General features: G+C 46.0%; 1 protein-coding gene across 1 annotated transcript in view; it reads left to right on the forward strand.

The window, feature by feature from the left end:
* The window catches only part of PLCXD3 (phosphatidylinositol specific phospholipase C X domain containing 3), a 132,675-nt gene that overhangs the window by 79,369 nt on the left and 32,835 nt on the right, over window positions 1–20,471 (forward strand). Inside the window, exon 2 of the mRNA XM_006139494.5 lies at window positions 1,972–2,680. Coding sequence (XP_006139556.3) covers window positions 1,972–2,680 — 709 coding nt within the window. The remainder of the gene's footprint in view (window positions 1–1,971; window positions 2,681–20,471) is intronic.

The raw sequence follows: 20,471 nt of genomic DNA on the forward strand, positions 1-20,471 counted from the left end.
TTAAGGCAGGTATAACATATTACAGGTAGATCAGAGCATATAGTCCAATATGTTAGTAGGGATGTTAAATCTGCACGTTTTCTAGAAGTCTCTCTGAGTTGTTCAAATAGCTTTTTGGGAACCTTAATCCTTTTGTTTAATCTTCTTGTCAGAATTAGTAGTCCAGAGATGGGGTAGGAAAAAGGTGGCTGGGGGCATTTCTTCTCCATTTATATCTTGACTCTTTTTGCCAGAAAAATCCTGGCTGTGTTTCAGGTCAAGCAGTTTAATGGCATATGTGCTCTGCCATCTGTCCTTCAGCTGGACTGCAGATTCTAGCTTGCACCTTTGCCTACGTGCTGTCTGAGGTGTCATAAGGGAAGACATGCAGACGTCCTTGTTTACACCTCCTTTGTTATTTCTGAAGAGCTAGCCTGGGGGTGTTTGAGACCCACAACATGTTTGAGTTAAACTCAAAGCAAAAGTTCAAAACTTCACACACAGTTTCGATGTACACATTATAACAAGATAATATTTAACAGATTACACCTTTTCCAATGATACCTCACAAGTCATACTTTATACAATATCTCACAATTTTGTAACAGTAATGACCAGGAAGTGACTGTCATCTTCCTCTTTAGACTGCATTACAGTGTTTTTAAGAATGGAAAAAACCTTCTAGGGAGGCTCATGAACAAAGCTTCAAGGGTTCCAGATTCACTTCTACCATAGACAGCTGGGGTCTGTTGGTGTTACATCTGCCTTAGTTATACATGTTAAACTATCATTCTTACACTGTTTCTCCCATGAGTGCAAAATTTGGGATATCCTTTTCAAAAGTAACTGGTTTAGGATAAGGATGTTAAAGACTAGTTGACTATTTGATAAGCAAATGCTTATCGATAGTCAGTTGACCTGTTGATTTCCCCCTGCCCCCTTTCTGCCTCTATCATAGGCAGCAAAGATGGGGGAAAAGGTGGGACTTCGAAGGGCAATGCCACACAGCTGATCCCAGCTCAGCTGAGTGGCACTGCCCCTTTGAAATGCCGAAGTGGTGTTTCAAAGCAGCAGTGCCGCATGGAGCCCAGGGTCCTGATCCTGGGCTCCCCGTGGCATTTTTGTGGGACCCAGCATCAGCTGGAGAGTCCCCAGCTGAATCCAGGTTCTGGGGAAATGCTGCACAGCACCTGTGGTCAGCTGGGGAGTCCCCAGCTGACCCCAGGTTCTGGGGAAATGCTGCACAGAGCCTGGGATCAGCTGGGTAGTCCCCAGCTGACCCCAGGCTCCACGTGGCATTTCAAATTCACAGCACAACATGGAGCCCGGGGTCAGCAGGGAACTCTGAGTCCCCCGCTGACACCAGGCTCCATGAGTCCACTTCTGCTTTGAAATGCACAAGAGCCCCCATTGGCTCTTGTACGTTTCAAAGGAGGAATGTGGAAGTGCATATCAACTAGTTGAGTAGTCAATGGAAATTCCATCGACTACTCGACTAGTAAGTTAACCGCAATTAAACATCCTTAGTTTAGGATTCTGATTGAAAGTCAGTGGGATTTAAGCCATGTGGGTGCTTTTGAAAACCGTTAGTTTTTTGTAAAATTTCAAAGATATGTACTTTAGCTCATTATCATCATTCATCATGTGAACAGATGTATTGGGCCTAATACTCTTCTCATTTACACAGGTAGTACATACTTGTACAGTTACCCCTGACTGAGATTCAGGGCCATTGACTTCAGTAGCACTAAGGGCATAACCAAGAGGTACTCGTGAAAGTAATACTCATTTTATTTAGTTCCCTTAAGAGTGCCAAAAGAGCGAATATTGATTCCATGAAAATAATACATTGGGGATGGGACAGATGGTAAGAAAAGGTCAATTTGAGAGCATCTTTGTGCTGATCAAAAAATAGATTATCCTGAAAGAGAGGAGTATTTATAATTTCAAGTGTGTGAATGTAACATTGATTTTCCTTTGTTATATTTTTAGGATCTCATGACTCCTTTAGCTTCTACATTGATGAAGCATCTCCAGTTGGACCTGAACAACCAGAAACTGTCCAGAATTTTGTCTCTGTATTTGGGACTGTGGCTAAAAAGTTGATGAGAAAGTGGTTGGCAACACAGACGATGAACTTTACTAGCCAGCTGGGTTCAGGTATACGATATTTTGATCTCAGAATTTCCACTAAACCCAGAGACCCTGATAATGAACTTTACTTTGCTCATGGTTTATTCAGTGCCAAAGTCAATGAGGGCCTTGAAGAGATCAATGCATTTCTGACTGACCACCACAAAGAAGTGGTCTTCTTGGACTTCAATCATTTCTATGGGATGCAGAAATATCATCATGAGAACCTGGTCCAAATGCTCAAAGGCATCTTTGGGAATAAAATGTGCCCTGCTATATTTGCCCAAGAAGTAAGTCTCCAGTACCTGTGGGAGAAGGATTACCAAGTGTTGGTATTTTATCACAGTCCAGTGGCTCTTGAGGTACCATTTCTTTGGCCAGGGCAGATGATGCCAGCTCCTTGGGCAAATACAACAGACCCAGAAAAACTGATTCAGTTTCTTCAGGCATCAATCATTGAGAGAAGAAAGAAGGGCTCCTTTTTTATATCTCAAGTGGTGCTGACCCCCAAAGCTAGTACTGTGGTTAAGGGTGTTGCTAGTGGACTCAGAGAAACAATCACAGAAAGGTAAGTGTCTGGAAGGCACTGTGTGCTCAAACTGATTGTGTTCTATGTGTCATTAACTCTGCTTCTATCGCTCTGATTGTGGAAGACTTAGCAGGTGCATTTCTTTTCTCTTTGCTATGATGGGTTAGAGTCAAAGCTCAAAGGTGATCTTAAAGTATTGAAAGGAAACAATAGTGAAAGATGAGTGCTTGTACCTTGAAAGCATTTGCATTAAGCATAAAGTCCAGATTCTTTCTGGATTCTATTTCCCACATGCCCTTTTTTATTACTATTTAACATTGCAAACATTTATTCAAAAGTTGTGCTTTTTAGATAGGGGCAGGTCTATGCCATAACTAAACCCTGTCTGGGATCAATTACTGGCTCCAGGCACGGATTGCACATACTGGAGAAACAAGTATCAATTGCTGTCTCTTAAAACCAGAAAATGCAACATTTTCTTCTTTATATACCTTCACGCACCCTAGACAGACATAGGACAGAGTCCAAGCATCCTTCTTTGTTGAATTTCAGACATTATATCAAATGTGGCAGGGTTCTTTTGTAGTCTGGTTCCTTCCCAAATGTTCAAGCATTCCTCATATAGAAAGAGGCAAAATTCTCTGCAGATCTAGTGCATGTACCAAATGAATAGCAAGTTGGCAAGTTGTTACTAGATGATGATTATTAGCTGTTACATTATAACAATCAGTTCACATTTAAGAAATCTCACTATTTAAATGTTCCTAACTTGTACAAACCACAGCCCACTTATACCAAACCACCTAAAAGCAGTGGTTCTCAACCAAGGGTCCAGAACCCCTTGGAGGGCACAAGCAGATTTCAGGGGGTCCTCCCAACAGGACAGTGTTAGACCCAGGGGGGGTCAGAGCAGAAAGCTGAAGCCCAGGGCTCGGAGTCCCACTGCCTGTGGCTGAAGCTGAAGCCTGGGCAACTTAGCTTTTGGGGGTGCCCTATGGCATGGGGCCCAGGCAGTTGCTCTTCTTGTTACCCCGTAATGCTGGCCCTGGCTTTAATATGCAGAAAATCAGTTGTTTGTGGCACAGGTGGGCTGTGCAATTTTTATCACGTTAGGGGCCTCCCTCAGAAAGAAAGATTGAGAACTCCTGCCATAAAGTCACCTTTGTGAGACTATGTGCCTGCCAAATTTCAGGTGGTCACCACACTACTATTATGGCATGTTTACTCTGGAATCAAAGTATGATTGCATCATGTATCGACATGCTGGCGCTAACTGCAATCTCTCTAGCTCATGTACCAAGAGTGATGAAGCTGTGGCAGCACAGACTTCAGGAAGGGCTTACCACTTGACTATGTACCTGCCCAGGACCCTGGGTACTTCCTTAGCCCATCCTGAAATCCGTGCTATTGTGACTTCGTGGCTCTTGAAGGCTAGCTTGGATTCATACGTGCTGCAGTCCCACATCCAGTGGCAATGCAGACATACGCTAAGCCTCAAGAAAATTGCAAACCAAAAAGCTATAATAAGGAACATGACATGTTCTTTTTAAAGATTTATGATTCATTGATATTAAATTTGTATTGGAATGGGAATCAGCACAGCACATAAATAATATTTTGTACACTTTGCAGAGATGCACATAAGTTGAGAGTCTCAGTAAGGAATACTGCTTCCTGCCATATAACGAATGGCTAAGAATGAACTATTTTTCCCACATAATTGTGACGCATGCCCCCAGACACTGTCTCATTGTTGAAAGGGGCTGAGTTGCTTGTATGACAGCTTTCCAAAAGAAATTCAGACTAAGGAAAAACCAGGTTAAACTTCAGCAAAAATCATGAGCACAAAAATGATATAAGTAATTGAAAATGACTTCAGAACGTAAATGCATGTGCAACTTGACCCACAGATCTTGCTGTGTAATGTCTACAAGCTCTTTGGGGAAGGGAATGTCTCTGCGGATATGTCTGTGCTGCAGCAGAAATCCTGCTGCCCAGAGTTCCATAGCCTGGGTTAGTTGACAAGGGCTTGGTCTTGTGGGAGCTAAAAATGTCAGTTTGTACATCCAAGCTTAGCTGGAGCACTAGGCTCTAAGACCCTCTCTGCCGGTTGGATCTCAGAGCCCGTACTACTACATTGTAGTTGTATAGCCTCCATAACCTGAGCCACATCAACCCTGCTGACCCAGGCCAGCTGCAGCTGTGCAGTAGGTCTTTTATCATAGTGTAGACGTACCTTTGTTGTGTGTCTAGAAAGGACCCCTATTTCTTACCTTTACTTTGTCACAAGCTTTTGCTTTTGAACCTTCAGTAGCACAAGGGACAAACCATACGTCTCTCACTCATTACTGGAATAAGGCTTCTTAAAATTGTAATGCCAGAGTGGGAGGCAAACCCTGCAAGAATTTGTTTTTGTTTCCTCCTGCTCAAAAAAAAAAAGCCCATTCTGTAGCTGTTTGGAAGAAAATAAGGCATAAATGGAGTGCAGAACTGAAAGATTGGTGTAAATTTGTAATCTGAATCTCCAAGTACTCCGATTCTTATTTCTGCCTGGAATTTGAACCTATCACTAATTAACATATTTGAAATGTCTGAAAATTGTTGGGCAGGAATGTGTGGTGACCATGGCTTTCAAAACTGTAATTGAGACTTTCCCATGAGACACAACTATGGATCTAAAACTGGTCTGAAATATTTATTCTCCCAGTCCCCTTGGTAACAATTGTAAGAGAGACAAACTTTCCAAATGTTTCAGAACCATGACATAGTGCCTGCCAAGAATGATGGAATTTCATTAGTTAAACCAAAAATACTGTGCAGCAGGATAGAGCCGATGGGAGCATATGTGAGATCTACATAGTTAATAGCACTGAACTCACTGTGATAACTACTTTGAAAATGAAGATCAAATATTCCAAAGCTGCAGCCCATGTGACTGTGATTTGTTCAAAAATAGATAGATGAGCAATCCAAGGCAGCAAAACAATACTACTAAGTATAGAACTCTTCTCAACGTCTCTGCATTCGGATTTTAGTAGTTGGTAAGCATGTAATCCATTCTGCATGGGATGAATGTATGCAACACATCAGTAAGGTACATTCTAATTAACTAAAAAGCTTTGCCCTTGTCTGAGTGGCTACATAATTCAGATGATAGTGTGGTGTGGATATTACTACTGTGTGTGCTCTGTGCTATACAGTGCTTGTTAATTGATATAGTAAAAATAACACACGCACACATGTACTCTCTCTTTACTGGATACTCTAGAAACTGTAATATGCCTGACTAGTAGCTAAACAGTGAAGCATCTCCTTGTTGATGCTGGAGCATTTTCGCATTGCCCAAAGTAATGCAATACTCAGTATATTCAGGGTCGGATTACAACTTACACCTAAGTACAAGATCATCAGTGCCCTTCTCCCCTTCCGACCCCCCACTACTTTAACAAACTTTTAACCTTTAACAAAATACAGGACTATGTAGCACTTTAAAGACTAACAAGATGGTTTATTAGATGATGAGCTTTCGTGGGCCAGACCCACTTCCTAAGCTCATCATCTAATAAACCATCTTGTTAGTCTTTAAAGTGCTACATAGTCCTGTATTTTGTTTCAGCTACACCAGAGTAACACGGCTACATTTCTATCACTATTTTAACCTTTAGTTGTTCCTAGAATGCCCCTAGGCTCGTGCCTACTGTCCCTAATTGAAAATCCATCCCTAAGACTACTTCTAACACATCATGTAGCACAAACAAAAAAGTTTGCAGCTGAATATGATTATTTTTACCACACTGAGCTTGTGCTTGTTCTGGCCAAGGCTAAGCGTAGTGTTATCCACCACCACATGAATGCACTATTGCAGTACCAGTGCAGATTGCAAATACTGGTTTAGCAGCAAGAAATGCTGCAATTTATGCTATCAATGTAATCCACGGTGCTTCGGCCCACCCTTCAGTGACTACTTTAGTAGCTCAGACCATTCTGCCAGTCACTTATCTACTGTTTGCTTGTAGGCCCAAGGAGAGCCATTGATTACTGAGCTAGTATTAGTGGTGCACATCCCTCATTCAGGATAAGTCCGCAACAAACTGAGACAAACATATGTGGTCTCTGCTTGGCTCTGTTCCACCTGTAGAGTAGCCCACTTGTCTCTCTCCAACCCCACCCCCATCTTCCAAAGATGGAAAATGAAACGTGGTTGTTATTGGGGCTTTATTTAAAATTTTGTAAACATTGTTTGGTCCTTAAAAGATTCACCTGCAAAGAACAAACATCAAAGGATAGAAGACAGCCAACCCAGGGCACGTGGACAGATGTACTTATTTACTGGGCCTTAGCTGATGCCTCACAGCATCTCCCTCATACATGAGATCTGCAAAACAATGATAGGGGGCATGCATTAAATGATACATAGCGCACAAATCCCTTCCCACTATTCCCTAGTAGAACCATTTATCTCCCCAGCTACACCCGTTGCTATTCATCCCATCAAGAACCATTTTGTTCTCTGAGCTCCCACTGCAGGAAGTGAACAATCAGGGCAGAGGTTGCCAACTGGGGAGTGCCGTTGTGCATGCAGGCCACCTCAGTCTCTGTCTCCCACAGGGGAACACAAGAGAAAAGGGAGCCATTATTTAACTGCAAAATAGAATAGGGAAAAAATATTAAGCTTGAAAAAAACAATAAGTGACTGACAATTAAATCCAGCTCCTAGTTTTCTGGTTCATAACCCCCACCCAAAAATATCCCCACTCCTACAATAGTCATCAAGCCTCTAGGCCTGGTGTCGGTTCAGCAGAGGCTTACTAAGTGGGTGAGTCTGGTGTCCCTCTGCCTTGGCATCTGCACTGTGAATAACTTCATATCCAAGAACGATACGTGCACACAAAGAGCATATACATACATATTCAAGGGATTATAAGCTTTTCAAGGATATGTCACATGCCCCATTTTGCATGAATAATATTTGTTATGCATATTTATATTAAACACATTTCCATAACCAATATGGGGTCAAGGTGTCACAATGGCAACCAAGATAAAAGGGGTTTTATCTTTCTAAAACACAATTCAATAGCAGATACACTATTTGCTAAAATGCTTTGCTATTGACATTCCATGTGAGTCTGTGGGACAGTAATTTGAAAAGAGACATCATATATATAGTAGTCCAGTGTCTGTGCGTCTGTAACGCTGACGTACAAGGCCATGCACCCTGGCCGTGTACGTCAGTGCCCCGCCCCCTTCCCCACCCTCCGTGGCAGTTCGGCCAGCCTGGGGAGCGCAGACCCCAAAGAGCCGCTTGCTCCCCTGCCGGGCCTGGCGGGAGCGCCACTCAGCTGGGAGTGCCGCAGCGCACCATGCAGGGAGGGGAAGGGGGCAGGGCTGGCTGGAAGGGGGGTGGAAAGCAGAGCTGGGGGAGGAATTGGCGGCTGTAGGGGAGGATGGGGGGGCCCAGAGGAAGGGGGAGGGAGGCAGTGCTGGTGGGGGGGTGTCTGGGGAGGTGTGGGGCTGGCCAGCAGGAAGAGGGGGTGGGAAGCAGAGCTGGGGGAGGATCGGGGGCCATAGGGCTGGACGGGAGGAGCGGGGTGGGAAGCAGACTTGGTGGGGGGTGCAGCCACTGGCCGCAGCCAGACCCCAAAGGGCCGCTTGCTGCCGCTTGCTCCCCCGCTGGGGCCCAGCTGAGTGCCGCTCAGGTGGGCCCGGTGGGACAGGGGGTGGGGTGGGGTGGTGATGTACACAGCCAGGGGGCGGGGCTGTGTACATCACTGCCCCCTTTTCCTCCTCCCACCGTGGCACTGAGTGGTGCGCCCCTCAGCCGAGCTGCCGTGGGGAGGGCAGTGATGTAGACAGTGATGTCCCCGCCCCCCTTCACTCAGCTGAGTGCTGTGCCCCTCAGCCGGGCCACCGGGAGAGCCAGCAGCGCAAGGGGCTGCCCCGGACCCAGCTGTGTACATCACTGCCCTGCCCCCTTCCCTCGCGGCAGCCCAGCTGAGCAGTCAGCACTCAGCCAAGCGCCATGGCGAGAGGGAAGGGGAAGAGGGGCGAGGAGAGACCGAGGGGGGAGAGAGAGGCAGGAGGAGGGGGTGGAGAGATAGGGAGAGTGAGAGGCAGGAGGGGGAGGAGAGCTGCGGGGGGAGGCGGTAGGGAAAGAGAGAGAGAGAGAGACAGAGCAAGAGAGCTCAGGAGAGAAGACCTGAAAATCCCATCCTATGACAGGCTAATTGGCTAGTTATTTATATAGTAGTCCAATGTCTGTGACTCTGTAACGCCGAAATGCTGGCTGTTCCCTCTGGGGGGTGCCGTTGCCTGAAATGCTGGCTGTTCCCTCTGGGTGGCCCATGTTGCATGGTGAGTGTGATGCCCAAACGGCTGCTTGCTCCCCCGTGACGGCCCAGCTGAGCGGCGCTTAAGTCAGCCGAGTGCCACAGCGGGAGGGGAAGGTGGCGGGGCGGTGATGTGCGGTGTCACAGTGGCTCCAGCCCTCGCCCCCAGCCGTGAACATCCCCACCTCGCCTTCTTTCGCCTCCTGCCATGGCGCTTGGCTGACTTCTGCACCGCTCAGCCAGGCCGCCACGTGGGAGCAAGTGGCGCAAGTGACTGTTTGGGCTCTACACTCCTCATGCAGCACGAGGAACGCTGAGCCCAAAAGGCCATTTGGGCTCTGCGGTCCCCCGAGTGAGAGGCAGGAGGGAGAGGAGAAGAGAAAGAGAGAGGAGGGAGGTGTAGGAGAACAGAGAGAGATGGGGAGAGGCAGTAGGAGGAGGAGGAGAGAGAGAGAGACCGGAGGCTCAGGAGAGAAGACTGACATGGAGGAGACCTGAAAAGCCTGTCTTATGACAGGCCAATTGGCTAGTTTATAATATTATCAGCTTCCTTGTATGACCACAAACTCAGTGCAGCTTGGAATTCTATATAGCAGAATTGGCCTTCAAGGATTTTAATGAGAAGAATTGTTCACATGACTATATATTATGTTTCTTGGAGATGATAAAAACTTTGAAGACTAACAATATGTTTTCAGGCTTAACATTCTGTCATGCAGCGTTTATATGCCAAGAAATATTCTTTGATTAGCAAACAGTACACACAAAATGAATTACTTTCCTTTTGCTTATTGAATTACCTTGACAGTCAAACAGCTGCCTTTAGCACATCTGAAAGACAGTTGTGATACAGACTTTTTTGATATGCATAAAGCTGTACTTTACATGAATCTGTTTTGTTTTCTGACTTTCAGTGGAATTGCCAATTTTATCTGTGCCTGATAAATGACATTGAAGCTGTTCTTACTCTTGATATCTCTGAAGTTGAAGAATGTAGGGTTGAATAGTATAGCATCTTTAGAGAATGCAGGAATGTTGAGGTACTTTTGAGGTTTCTGGATTGGAGAACAGAAAATAAGACACACATCCATCCATATCTGCAAAGTAATATTTTATTTCCAAATTAATCTCCAAGGATAACGCACCTCTCAGCAGATATCTGACTCATCCTTGCCTCACACATTAAAGTGTCCCATTGTGCCTTAGCAACCAAGGTAAAAACAAAAACATGTGAAAACTTTGACTCAAGCAAAGCCTAAGGAAGGGGGGGGGGGAGAGAATAACTAGGTGAAGAGAGGCTGCCTGAAGAGGGATCATCTTCAGCTGCTGTCACAAGCTAAGCAGGGTCAGACCTAGGAGGGAAAACATAAGAATGGACATATTGGTCCATCTAGCCCAGTATCCTGTCTGCTGACAGTGGCCAATGCCAGATGCCCCAGAGGGAAGGATCACAACAGGTAATCCTCACCTGATCCCTTCCCTGTCACCCATTTCCAGACAAACAGAAGCTAGGGGCACCATTCCTACCCATCCTGGCTAATAGCCATTTATGGACCTAACCTCTTTTTTTGAACCCTGTTAAAGTCGTAGCCTTCACCACATCCTCTAGCAAGGAGTTCCACAGGTTGACTGTACACCGAGTGAAGAAAAACATCATTCAAACAGAAATCCTATGTGCTGCAAAAACTGGTGGTGACAACTCAATATATGGCACTGCTATACTTCAAAGTTATTTCTCACCCTAATACAGCTTTCGTTGCTGTTGGCGGTGAAGACACTTGGTGTTTGCAACCCAAATATTGAAGCAGGAGGCTTTTTTTCCTTCTAATTTTTGGGAGAGGGGGTTACCATTTTTACCTGATTTATTGATTACATTGTCCTATATAGCAACTTGCCTGCTTCAAGCTTGAGGCTTCTACTCATGCACTGCTTCTCTTCCCTTATTTTTGTTGACTAAGGTTGGTGGTCTTTGGCCATTTTTTATGAAGCCAAAGCAGTAGTTCCATTCCCCAGGCACATGAATATATTTTCTAGAAGTAAAGAAAACTCAGATCCTTAATTTTCCCTTCTCCCTCTGACTGTCCATACTATTTAGACCAGGGCCGGGAAGCCTGTGGGTGCCTCAGCCAGGCACCCTGCCTGTTTGGCACTCAGAAAAGTCAGCTGCAGGGCCATGTGCCTCTGTCAATGCTGTGAGCCCAGGGGGAGAGGGAAGAGGTTTCTCACACTGTCCATGCTCCCAGCACAATCTTGCCGCTCCCATTTACCAGTCTACAGCCAATAGTAGTTCCCTGTTTGCAGGACAGACAGCATGTGAAATACCCCTCTTTCTTCTTCTGGGCTTGCAGTGTTCAGAGCAGTATACATGACCCCTACAGCTGCTCTGAGCTTTTGTGGGGGCATGGAAGCATCTCCTGGCTAGTGCCTGCTTCTAGCACCCCAACCCCTCCCTCCCCGTAATCTTCTGCCTCTCTTCCTGCACCACTACCTCACATAACCAAATATTCTTTTCCCCCTCCTGTTTCTCTACTCCATATAACCCAAAGCCCTCTGCACCCCCACTTCTGCATGAATATCACTTTCCAGACCCTGAATCCTCTCCTATACCTGTGTTCCAGGACATAATCCCCTCCCAGACCTTGCATCCAAGTCCCCTGCCCCAGGTCACAACTCAGATCCCTGCATCCCCTTCCTCCACACCTGCCCTGGATCAGAATCCTCTCCTTCACCCCAGTCCCAAGTCACAACCCTCTCCTTCACCTAAACTCCCTCCTAGATCCCACACCCCATCCTGCACTCCAGTCCTCTACCCCAAGCTTCCTTCCGTACCCAGCCTCAATCCCAGACCCTGCAATTCCTCATTAATATCATGCAAGAGTACAACCCTTGGCCGGTTACCAAATTCTTGGAGTGCTTCCCTCCTCTCCCCCCCCACCCCCCATCAAAAATTGTTGCCCACCCTTGATTTAGACTGTAAAATCCTCTAGGCAGGGACTGGTGTTCTTAGAGAGAGAGAGAGACACAGGGAGACAGAGGGGACATATCCAGCACAGCTGAGTCCCATCTTCAATTACCACAACTAGACACTAGTGTAAGAGTAGCCAACCAATTAGAGATGAAGAGTCAAAATAGCTGTGGATAGAGTGTGAAGAGCCACATGTTATATATTTATTTTTATATAGCTAGCTAGCTAAAATACTCAAGATGTAGTGATAAAAATAACATTACAGGACATTTCGGACAAAAACGAATAAAAACGTGTCTAGTCACTTAAAAAATTCATGGCCAGTCCATAGATCTTCAGAAAACTTGACAAGGAACAACCATCAAATTTAAAAAAAAAAGAAAAGAAAGAAAAACCCTTAAAAATACAGTAATATTATCACACTTAAAAAAAAGCATCCCCCATGTATTTTAAATTTAACACTACTGCAGTGTCCTGTGAGTTGTTTTTTTTTTTTTTAATTTACCTGAACTGAGAAGTAAATTAGCACAATTTGAAGTATCTGTTTCACTCCAGTTTGTCGATCTCTCTGGTATGGTTTCCTCATTTTTTTTACTTATGAAGATTCTGGCTGTTTTATCGTTCTAAAAATACAGGTCTGTCCTAGACTGCAAATATAAGAGGTTCAAAAACAATAAGGGTGAAACTCGTATCTCAGAATAATTGCTTCAGCCTGGCAAACAATAGCTTTTGAATTTTCTTTAAAGAAACTCAGTATAAACCAGTTATATGCTAATTTGTTTTTTGCCCTGGAATTTGAGTATGATGTGTTGGCTACCTTGTTCTGCATCCATAAAGACTTTGAATTTAAGGTGCTCGCCCTCTTCCTCCTCTCACTCCTCCCCGCCCTCCCCCCCCCCCCCCCCCCACTGCTGCTCTAACCCAATGCCTCTCCTCTTCCCCAGAGCCAGGCACCCCTCCCCTCCCCCCACTCCCACCCCCATCCCAACCCAATCCCCTGTCCTCCCCCAGAGCTAGCTACCCTCAGCTCCCCGCTCTAACCTCTCCCCCCAGAGCCAGGAACTCCCAGCCCCTCTCCCCCACCCAATGCCTAGATCCCGGAGCTGCCGCCGCCACGCACTTCTCCCTCCCGGTGCTGGGGCGTGTGCACAGAGTGGCTGGCCATGAGCAGTCCAGGCATGCAGCTCAGAACTAGCAAGAGCCGCATTTCTTTAAGCAAAGAGCCGCATGCAGCTTGAAAGTTGCGGGTTGGCTACCCCTGCACTAGTGGAAAATAAACATCAACTGTGGCAGTTGCACAGCATTTTCTGAGATATGTCCCCATGTTCATTTTATTGTAGTTCTGGTTATTTCTGTTAATCACCATAGCTTCTGAGTATAAGTGGATTTCAATACATCTTTTTCTCTTCAGGGTTTTGTTGTCGTACCCCATGCACCTAGAACAGTACACACAAATGCAGCAAAATACAAAAAAACCCAATGACTTTTAAAAAGCCTTATATTGGGTAAGTTTTGTTAGGCATCAGAACACATGCCCAGGGGAAATTGTTTTAGAGCTCAACAGTTAATATTATAGTATTGCCCCCTTCCTTTTGTGGTATAGTATGTATGTGAGTTACAAGCACACTGGATACAGAAACACTTGTTTTGCAACACTTTTGTTGGGTCGTATGCTCTTGTCTCTAGGTTCTTATATGACACCATCACAGTAATATCTAAGCACTAGCTATCCCTGGAAATAGGGAGGGGGTAAATATTTTTCATTATGAAAAATAACTTTTTATTCACTCAGGTTTATCCTGGCCCTAGCATATGCTTTTTCAACAATGAGGTCAATAACTCAATACACATGGCTGATTCAGTGAAACTGCAAATGGCTCGTGAAAGCAGTTGTGCTTTCTTTGCTGTCTGCAGTATTACTTAGAAATTGATAATTCCACAGCTAATCAATGTTGACAAATACTGACCCCCAAGGACAACTGCATTTATTTGTATACTAGTCTGGGCTTGCCTAGCTGCTTTGTACATCTTGTGAAAGAGACAAGTCATTGCCTGCTTAATCCTACTCTTTTTCAATTGTAAATCACAAGATGAACACCAAGATTAACAGAAACATCTTTTCATATTTAGTTGATAATGGAATCCTCCAGGATGAAAGAAATCCAGTACTGGCATACATAGCCCTTTAATTTAATGACAAAAACCCAATGTTAATGAAGAGTTCAGGTGGCTTGGTGGTAGGTCATTCCTTTGCAGAATACTTAGTTGAGCAAAATTCAAATGTCTGAAAACCAGGAAATGCATACTTCAGGTTGCCCAGGCAATGCCACATGCTCCCCAGATGTTGTGAGGGGGAGGGGACAGAACATCTGGGTGGCCTGGGGGTGTAGCAGGGAAGAAGGGCCCAGCGCATGAGTTAAACAGCCCAGGGCACTGGGGGGAGGGGGGGAGGCACGGGAGCTTGCAGAATGATTGGCCCCTCTGTACTCACTGATGGGGGGAAAGGAAGCAGAGCAATGAGACTCTTTTCCCCCCAGCTACTGGCTGCATTGCTTGTGCAGGAGGCAGTCCTGCCTCTCCCCCTTGCCAGCTAGGGGAGCAGAGCTGCTTTGCTCCACTTCCCCTGCTGCTGTCAGTGTGGGGTGGGGGCCCGACTCTTACTGCAAGATCTGGGCCGCTTCACTTGGAGTAAGGGGATTTGGGGGAAGAGGTGGGTGGGGGTGGAGCAGAGGCAGGGCAGAGGCAATGCCTGGAACAGAGGGGGCATTATCCAAGCCCTCCCCTGGTGGCTCAGGCAGGAGTCACAAGGTGGGGTGGACACGTGGCCGATGCTCTCCCTGTATCCTTACAAACCAGGATTGGCTTCTGATTGGCCTTATAAGATTCAGGAGCTTCAGATCCAGACCTACACTCACACACTTAGCTGGACCAAAAAGAATATCACATATGTACACTTTAAGAACAACTTCAAAGCCTTTTGCAAGTCCCTTACACTTGCTTCCAGGATACCATCTAACCTACACTTTCACTTAACCCCTATTAAAGCATTAGAATCCTCTCAGATTTCACCTTGGTGACTGCCAATTCTGTCCTTTGCAATAAAAGCCCTAGGCCCTGCTACCAGCACAGCCCTGCACGCTTCAGCATGGATAGCACACATGCACCTCATGTCTCTCCTCACATGTATAGATGGTAACAGATCTATCACACACCTTAAAGTAATCCACAGATCTCACAAACACACCTCCGCCAGGCAGAGCAAACTGTCTCCTCTACCATTCAATACAGCTGCACCTGACAGTGACCACGCTGATTTTTACTGGCATGCATACAGATAATAAATGCTTAGACAGCTCTCGTATCTCAGCTAGCTACTGCATATACCCTTTGCAGTATCCCTCTGTGTCACCTTAAATATAACTCAAGAGTTCTGCACTTGAAATGAGGCATACTGGATTCTGAAGGTACACATGCAGGTCTTCCCTTTGCTAACACACGAGGGTAGAAAACAGATCTCATAGCAGAATCACAGCTTTCCCCCACACCTCAAAGTAATCCACAGACATTGTCCTATAATAAATACACTTTACCAAGCAGGCCCCACTACTGCCTCCACCACATAGTGTAAGTACACCTAACCCCCCAAATTTGTCTTACTAATCCTACTGAAGAGTCAGGCAAAATATGGTCCATGGGCCACATCTGGCCCCCAGGTACCTGAGACAGGCTTCCTACCGGCCCCACCCCTGCTCAGAGCTCAGAAGAGCCAGTTGTGGGGCCTTGTGCTTCTGTGACCCTTGTGAGCCCCAGAGAATGGGGGAGGGGCCAATAGGAGCTGCCTGTTTGCAGGACAAGCCACATGTGAATACCCCCTTTTCCTCCCCTGAGCTAGCAGTGTTCAGAGCAGCACACTCGGCCCCTGCAGCTGCTCTGAGCACATATGGGGCCATGGAAGACAGGGACCCTGGCTAAGGAACTTGCTGGGCTGCTGGCCAGAAGCTGTCCAGATAAGCACCTCCTGGCCAGAGCCTGCCTTTGGCACTCTAGTCCCTCCCTCCCCCGACTCTCTTCCCTCCTTTCTGCACCTTTATCCTACATAACCTAAACCCTCTGCACTCCTGCTTTTGTACCCGGATCCCTTCCTAGACCCTGCACCCCCTTCTATACTCCTTCAAGTCAGAGTCCTCTCCTAAACCCATACCCCCTCTCCGACCCTGTACCTCAATCCTCTGCCCCAGGTCACAACCCTGCACCCCTCCTCCATGTCAAAATCCTCTTTTGCACTCCTACCCCTTTCTGAACCCTGCATCCCCCTCCCACACCTCAGTCCTCTGACCCAGGTCACAACACTCTCCTTCATCCAAACACCTTCCCAGATCCCACACTTTTTCCTAACCCCAATCCCTTACCCAAGCTCCCTTCTGCACCTACCCTCTATTGCAGAACCCACACCTTCTCCATTAATGTAATAGAAGAGTGTGACTTTTGCCCACTTACCAAATTCTTGGATTGGCTCCTCATCAAAAAATATTGATGAGGAGCCCACCCATGCTGTACTGTGAGGCACACCAAATGTCAGTTAATCTGACTAAGCATGCTGATGTTAGAGGATTTAGGACTATTGACCTTTAAAAAGAATTTGTGATGCCCCACCACTGTAGTAACAGGGGATCTTCTGATGACTTCCCGGTCTCAGAATGCTGCATTAGTATGGGCTCACAGGGAGTGACTCTGATCCATCCATGTAATTAATTAGATACATAAAACTGTCATTGCCATTTTTTTGACCAATGGGCCTGTTCACTTCTAGACTTACTAGAATCAGTTGATAAACATTCAGTAGTCTGGATTCTCTGCTTTTCTACATGTCCTCCCTGCTCCTTGAGTGGTACAAAATGGATGAAAACTGGCCAGAGAATAGCAAGCAAAGAATTCTCTTGGTGACATAAAGCTATTTCTCTCCCCTCCCTGCACCCTCCAGTGTTACCGAATTTGTCTTCCCTGTTCATCCACCAATCACAAGTGTCTTTCTTTTGCATCATCAGCCAAATCAGCCATTCCTATAACCCTTTTACCCATGCTCTCTCCTTCCCAATGGAGCTGGGAGACTCACAGCACCCACTTAGGCCAGTGCTTTTTGGGGATTGAGAAAGGCATGCTGGTAAGTGTCTCTTCCCTTTTTTATTCAACAAAGCATAGCCATATATCCACAGATTTTTGTCTCCTCTACAGTGGGACCAAGGGTTCTTCTCTCTCTCTCTTCCATGCCACAGGAGCAGGAGCCAAGATTTTCCATTGTTTATATCTCCTCCCCAGGCCAAGTTTGTAGAAACCAGGCCCTTATGCACACGGGATAGGAGGACAACAGACTTGTCAGGCCCCTGGGCAAGGTGGAGGGAGCCTGGCTCCGTGCTCCCAGAAGGGGCAGGACCTGGGGCGGAAGGGGTGCCCCCCAGCCAGCCCTCAAAGCCACCTGGAGTATGCAGCATAGTGCTCCAGAGGCGATTTAAAGGGCCCTGAGCTCCAGCCTTTAACACTCCCACAGTACTGGCAGCTAGGAGCCCCAGGCCTTTTTGAATTGCCGGGCCCCAGAGCAACTCCTTTGCCTCTCCCCATCAGCGGGTCTGCTTATGCATAGTTCATACAGGAAGACTGGAGTTTCTTCTCACCCTTTTTGACTGTACAGGGGAATGTAACTTGTAGGGTTACCAGATGGGTTTCAAAAAATACTGGACACACGTGATCTCAGAATGGGGTGGGGACCGGCCAGGAGGGGAGTGGGTCTGGCCGGGAGAAGGTCAGGGGGAGTGGGGCTGGCTGGGAGAGATTGTGGGGGGGGGTGTGAACCAGCTGGTAGGAAGCAGGACTGGCCTGGAGGGGGTTGGGAGTAGCGGGACTGTCCGGGGGGTGGGGAACCGGCTGGCAGGGACAGGGGCTAGCTGGGAGAGGGGAGCTAGGCTTACCGGGGGAGAAGGGGACCAGCTGGCAGGAAGCAGGGCTGGGTGGGAGGGGGTCGGGAGGAGTGGGGCTGGCTGTGTGGGAACCGGCTGGCAGAGCGCTGGGCTGGCCTGGGCGCGCACAGATTCTGGGATGCTGCCTGTCTCATGCATGATTCTTGTGGAGCACATGGACAAGTCTGGCCCCGGGGATTCCATCCCGCCTCCACCCCCGCTCCTGCCCCCCTCCTCTCTACTGCGTAGTTGCATACTGCCTGGCTGGTAGAAATGCTCACGCAGTTTGAGTGTGTCTACCAGCCAGGCAGTACGCCACCACATACTGATACACATGATAATAATAAAACTTACTTAATTAGAAAATATCAGACATTTATATGGCCAGTATTTTCTCAATTTGTTTCCTGGATAGAAAGCTCAAATACCGGACTGTCCAGTTCAAAACCAGACACCTGGCAACCCTAGTAACTTGCTTGAGTGTTGCTTTCTACTTTTCCTTCTCCAAAGAACAGAGCAGGTGTCACATTCAGCCTAGTAAATAAACCACTGAATGGTAGGATGCAGCTAACATCAGAGGGGGAGAAAAAGACACCCTCTTTCACACAAATCTTTGAGCTTCATCATTGTTAGTTAAGCATATGCCACAATAATTGATTCTGAACAGGCATAAAGGAGAATGGAGGGGGTGAAGGAGACAGAGAAATGCTGATCTACAAGGGGGGCTAGGACAATAGAGAAGGCTATGAAAAAAGACTGATAAGCATTGTCTCACTTGAAGTGCTGAAGCCAACTCTGAAGCTGGGAGAGGAAGGGAGCTAAATAGCTGCTAGGCAGTCTGACCAGAAGACAGCTAAGGATTGTATGAAGTAGGTTCTAAGGCCATTACATGTACGCTCCAAGCTGGTTTAAGTCTTCTGAAGTTTGGGGCCATATCCAAACCTGGAACCAGTCTTGCTGTGAAAGACTATTTGAAAGGATGTGGGAGCCTATGCACATATCCTGAGTAAGCTGTTAATTATGCAGAAGATATGTGGAGTTAGGCAGGTACACAATGATACACCGGAAGTAACATGAGGACATTGGCAGACCACTTTTATCTAATAGAAGAAAGACAATCTGGTATTTGTTAACAAATGAACTGGAAAATTGCAGGAGAGCTTAATGTTGCGTCATTTTATATGAGTCTTGAATACACAACAGCCAGCAGAATGCCATCAATGTGCCATTTGTGCATTATTTTCTTCGCTAGGTCAGAGCCAATAATACTTACCTCACTGGGGTATTGGGCAGCTGAATTCATTAAGTCTTGTTCTTTATGTGAATATAAAGCTTACAGTGATTGCCTTCCCACTCAGAAATAGCTAACCTGATTTTATTGAATTTTTCTCAACAAATTTACTTAGGCAAAAGCTTTGCTATTCCATTATCTGCTAGGAACGAATTTTATGACCAAGATATAAACTGCATGTATTAGGAGAGTATAATGGATATGCTTCCACAATAATAATGGTAGTATATCACATATGATACTGTATTACTCTGTGGTTGTAACAAATGCCCAAGTGATTAAAGTGAAATATCTTTCAATGTTTATATCAGAAAAATAATTTTTTATATATAGTATATTTTAAGACACATTCAGTGAGACTTGACCTTTGGCAGGATTTTAATATTGTAGCTATTGACATAAGAGTTTTAGTAACCAAGCAACTGTCATCTAGAATATATTGTATCATAAAATGGCAATAAGGTATGAAGCAGACTGATTGGTCAGGAGCAGTTGAGAGCTATGGTGATCTGAAAGCACCATCCCAACAAAAACATTTGTTTATAGACCCACATCACACGAGTGTTATACTCTGGAAACCTTACTGATGTAATGCATGCCATAAAGCATTAAACCCTGATTCCACTTGTGTTTCAGAGCTAGTTCTAAAGCGTACATTAGGACTTCTGTTTAGCATTCATGCTTATGTTGAGTAGATCAGGCACTGGATAGATAGCATTTAGATTTCATGCTGTGTTACTGATTGCTGTGTGACCTTACGCAAGTCACTTTACTTCTTAGTGCATTTTTCCCACCCGTTCTACACTGCAATTGGGAGGTGTGATTGCAACATGTCTAGACATACTGGAACTGGCTAAACCTAGTTTCTGTAATAATGCAAGGCTAGCTGCAAAAGCTAGTTCTACCCACCCATTTGTACCAAATACTCTGTACATATTCAGGCAGCCACTGCCTATGCAGTCCCAGCTTCACTGCTGCTGTTACTTGAGCTAGCTTTGACCTAGACAGGGTGTTAAGCTATCAGTTAAGTTTAGTCTCCGGAAAGTGTAATACTATTCTGTTTTATATGTATGTGGCAGGGCGATTGCACCACACTGGAAAAGGGGTAAAAACAACCCTGGAGAGGGCCATTTTAGGATCCATTTGGGAGAAGGCCGAAGGTAGCCAACTGGGGCTCGGCTGGGCTATATAAAACAGGCTGCAGGACAACGGGAGTTCAGTCATTCTCCAGCTTTGGAGGGAGGACTATAGAGCAGGGGTGGGCAATAATTTTTGGTGGGGGGGCTACTTCTCC

Source organism: Pelodiscus sinensis, chromosome 6, assembly GCF_052426305.1.
Source record: "Pelodiscus sinensis isolate ZL-2025 chromosome 6, ASM5242630v1, whole genome shotgun sequence".
NCBI classification, from domain to species: domain Eukaryota; kingdom Metazoa; phylum Chordata; order Testudines; family Trionychidae; genus Pelodiscus; species Pelodiscus sinensis.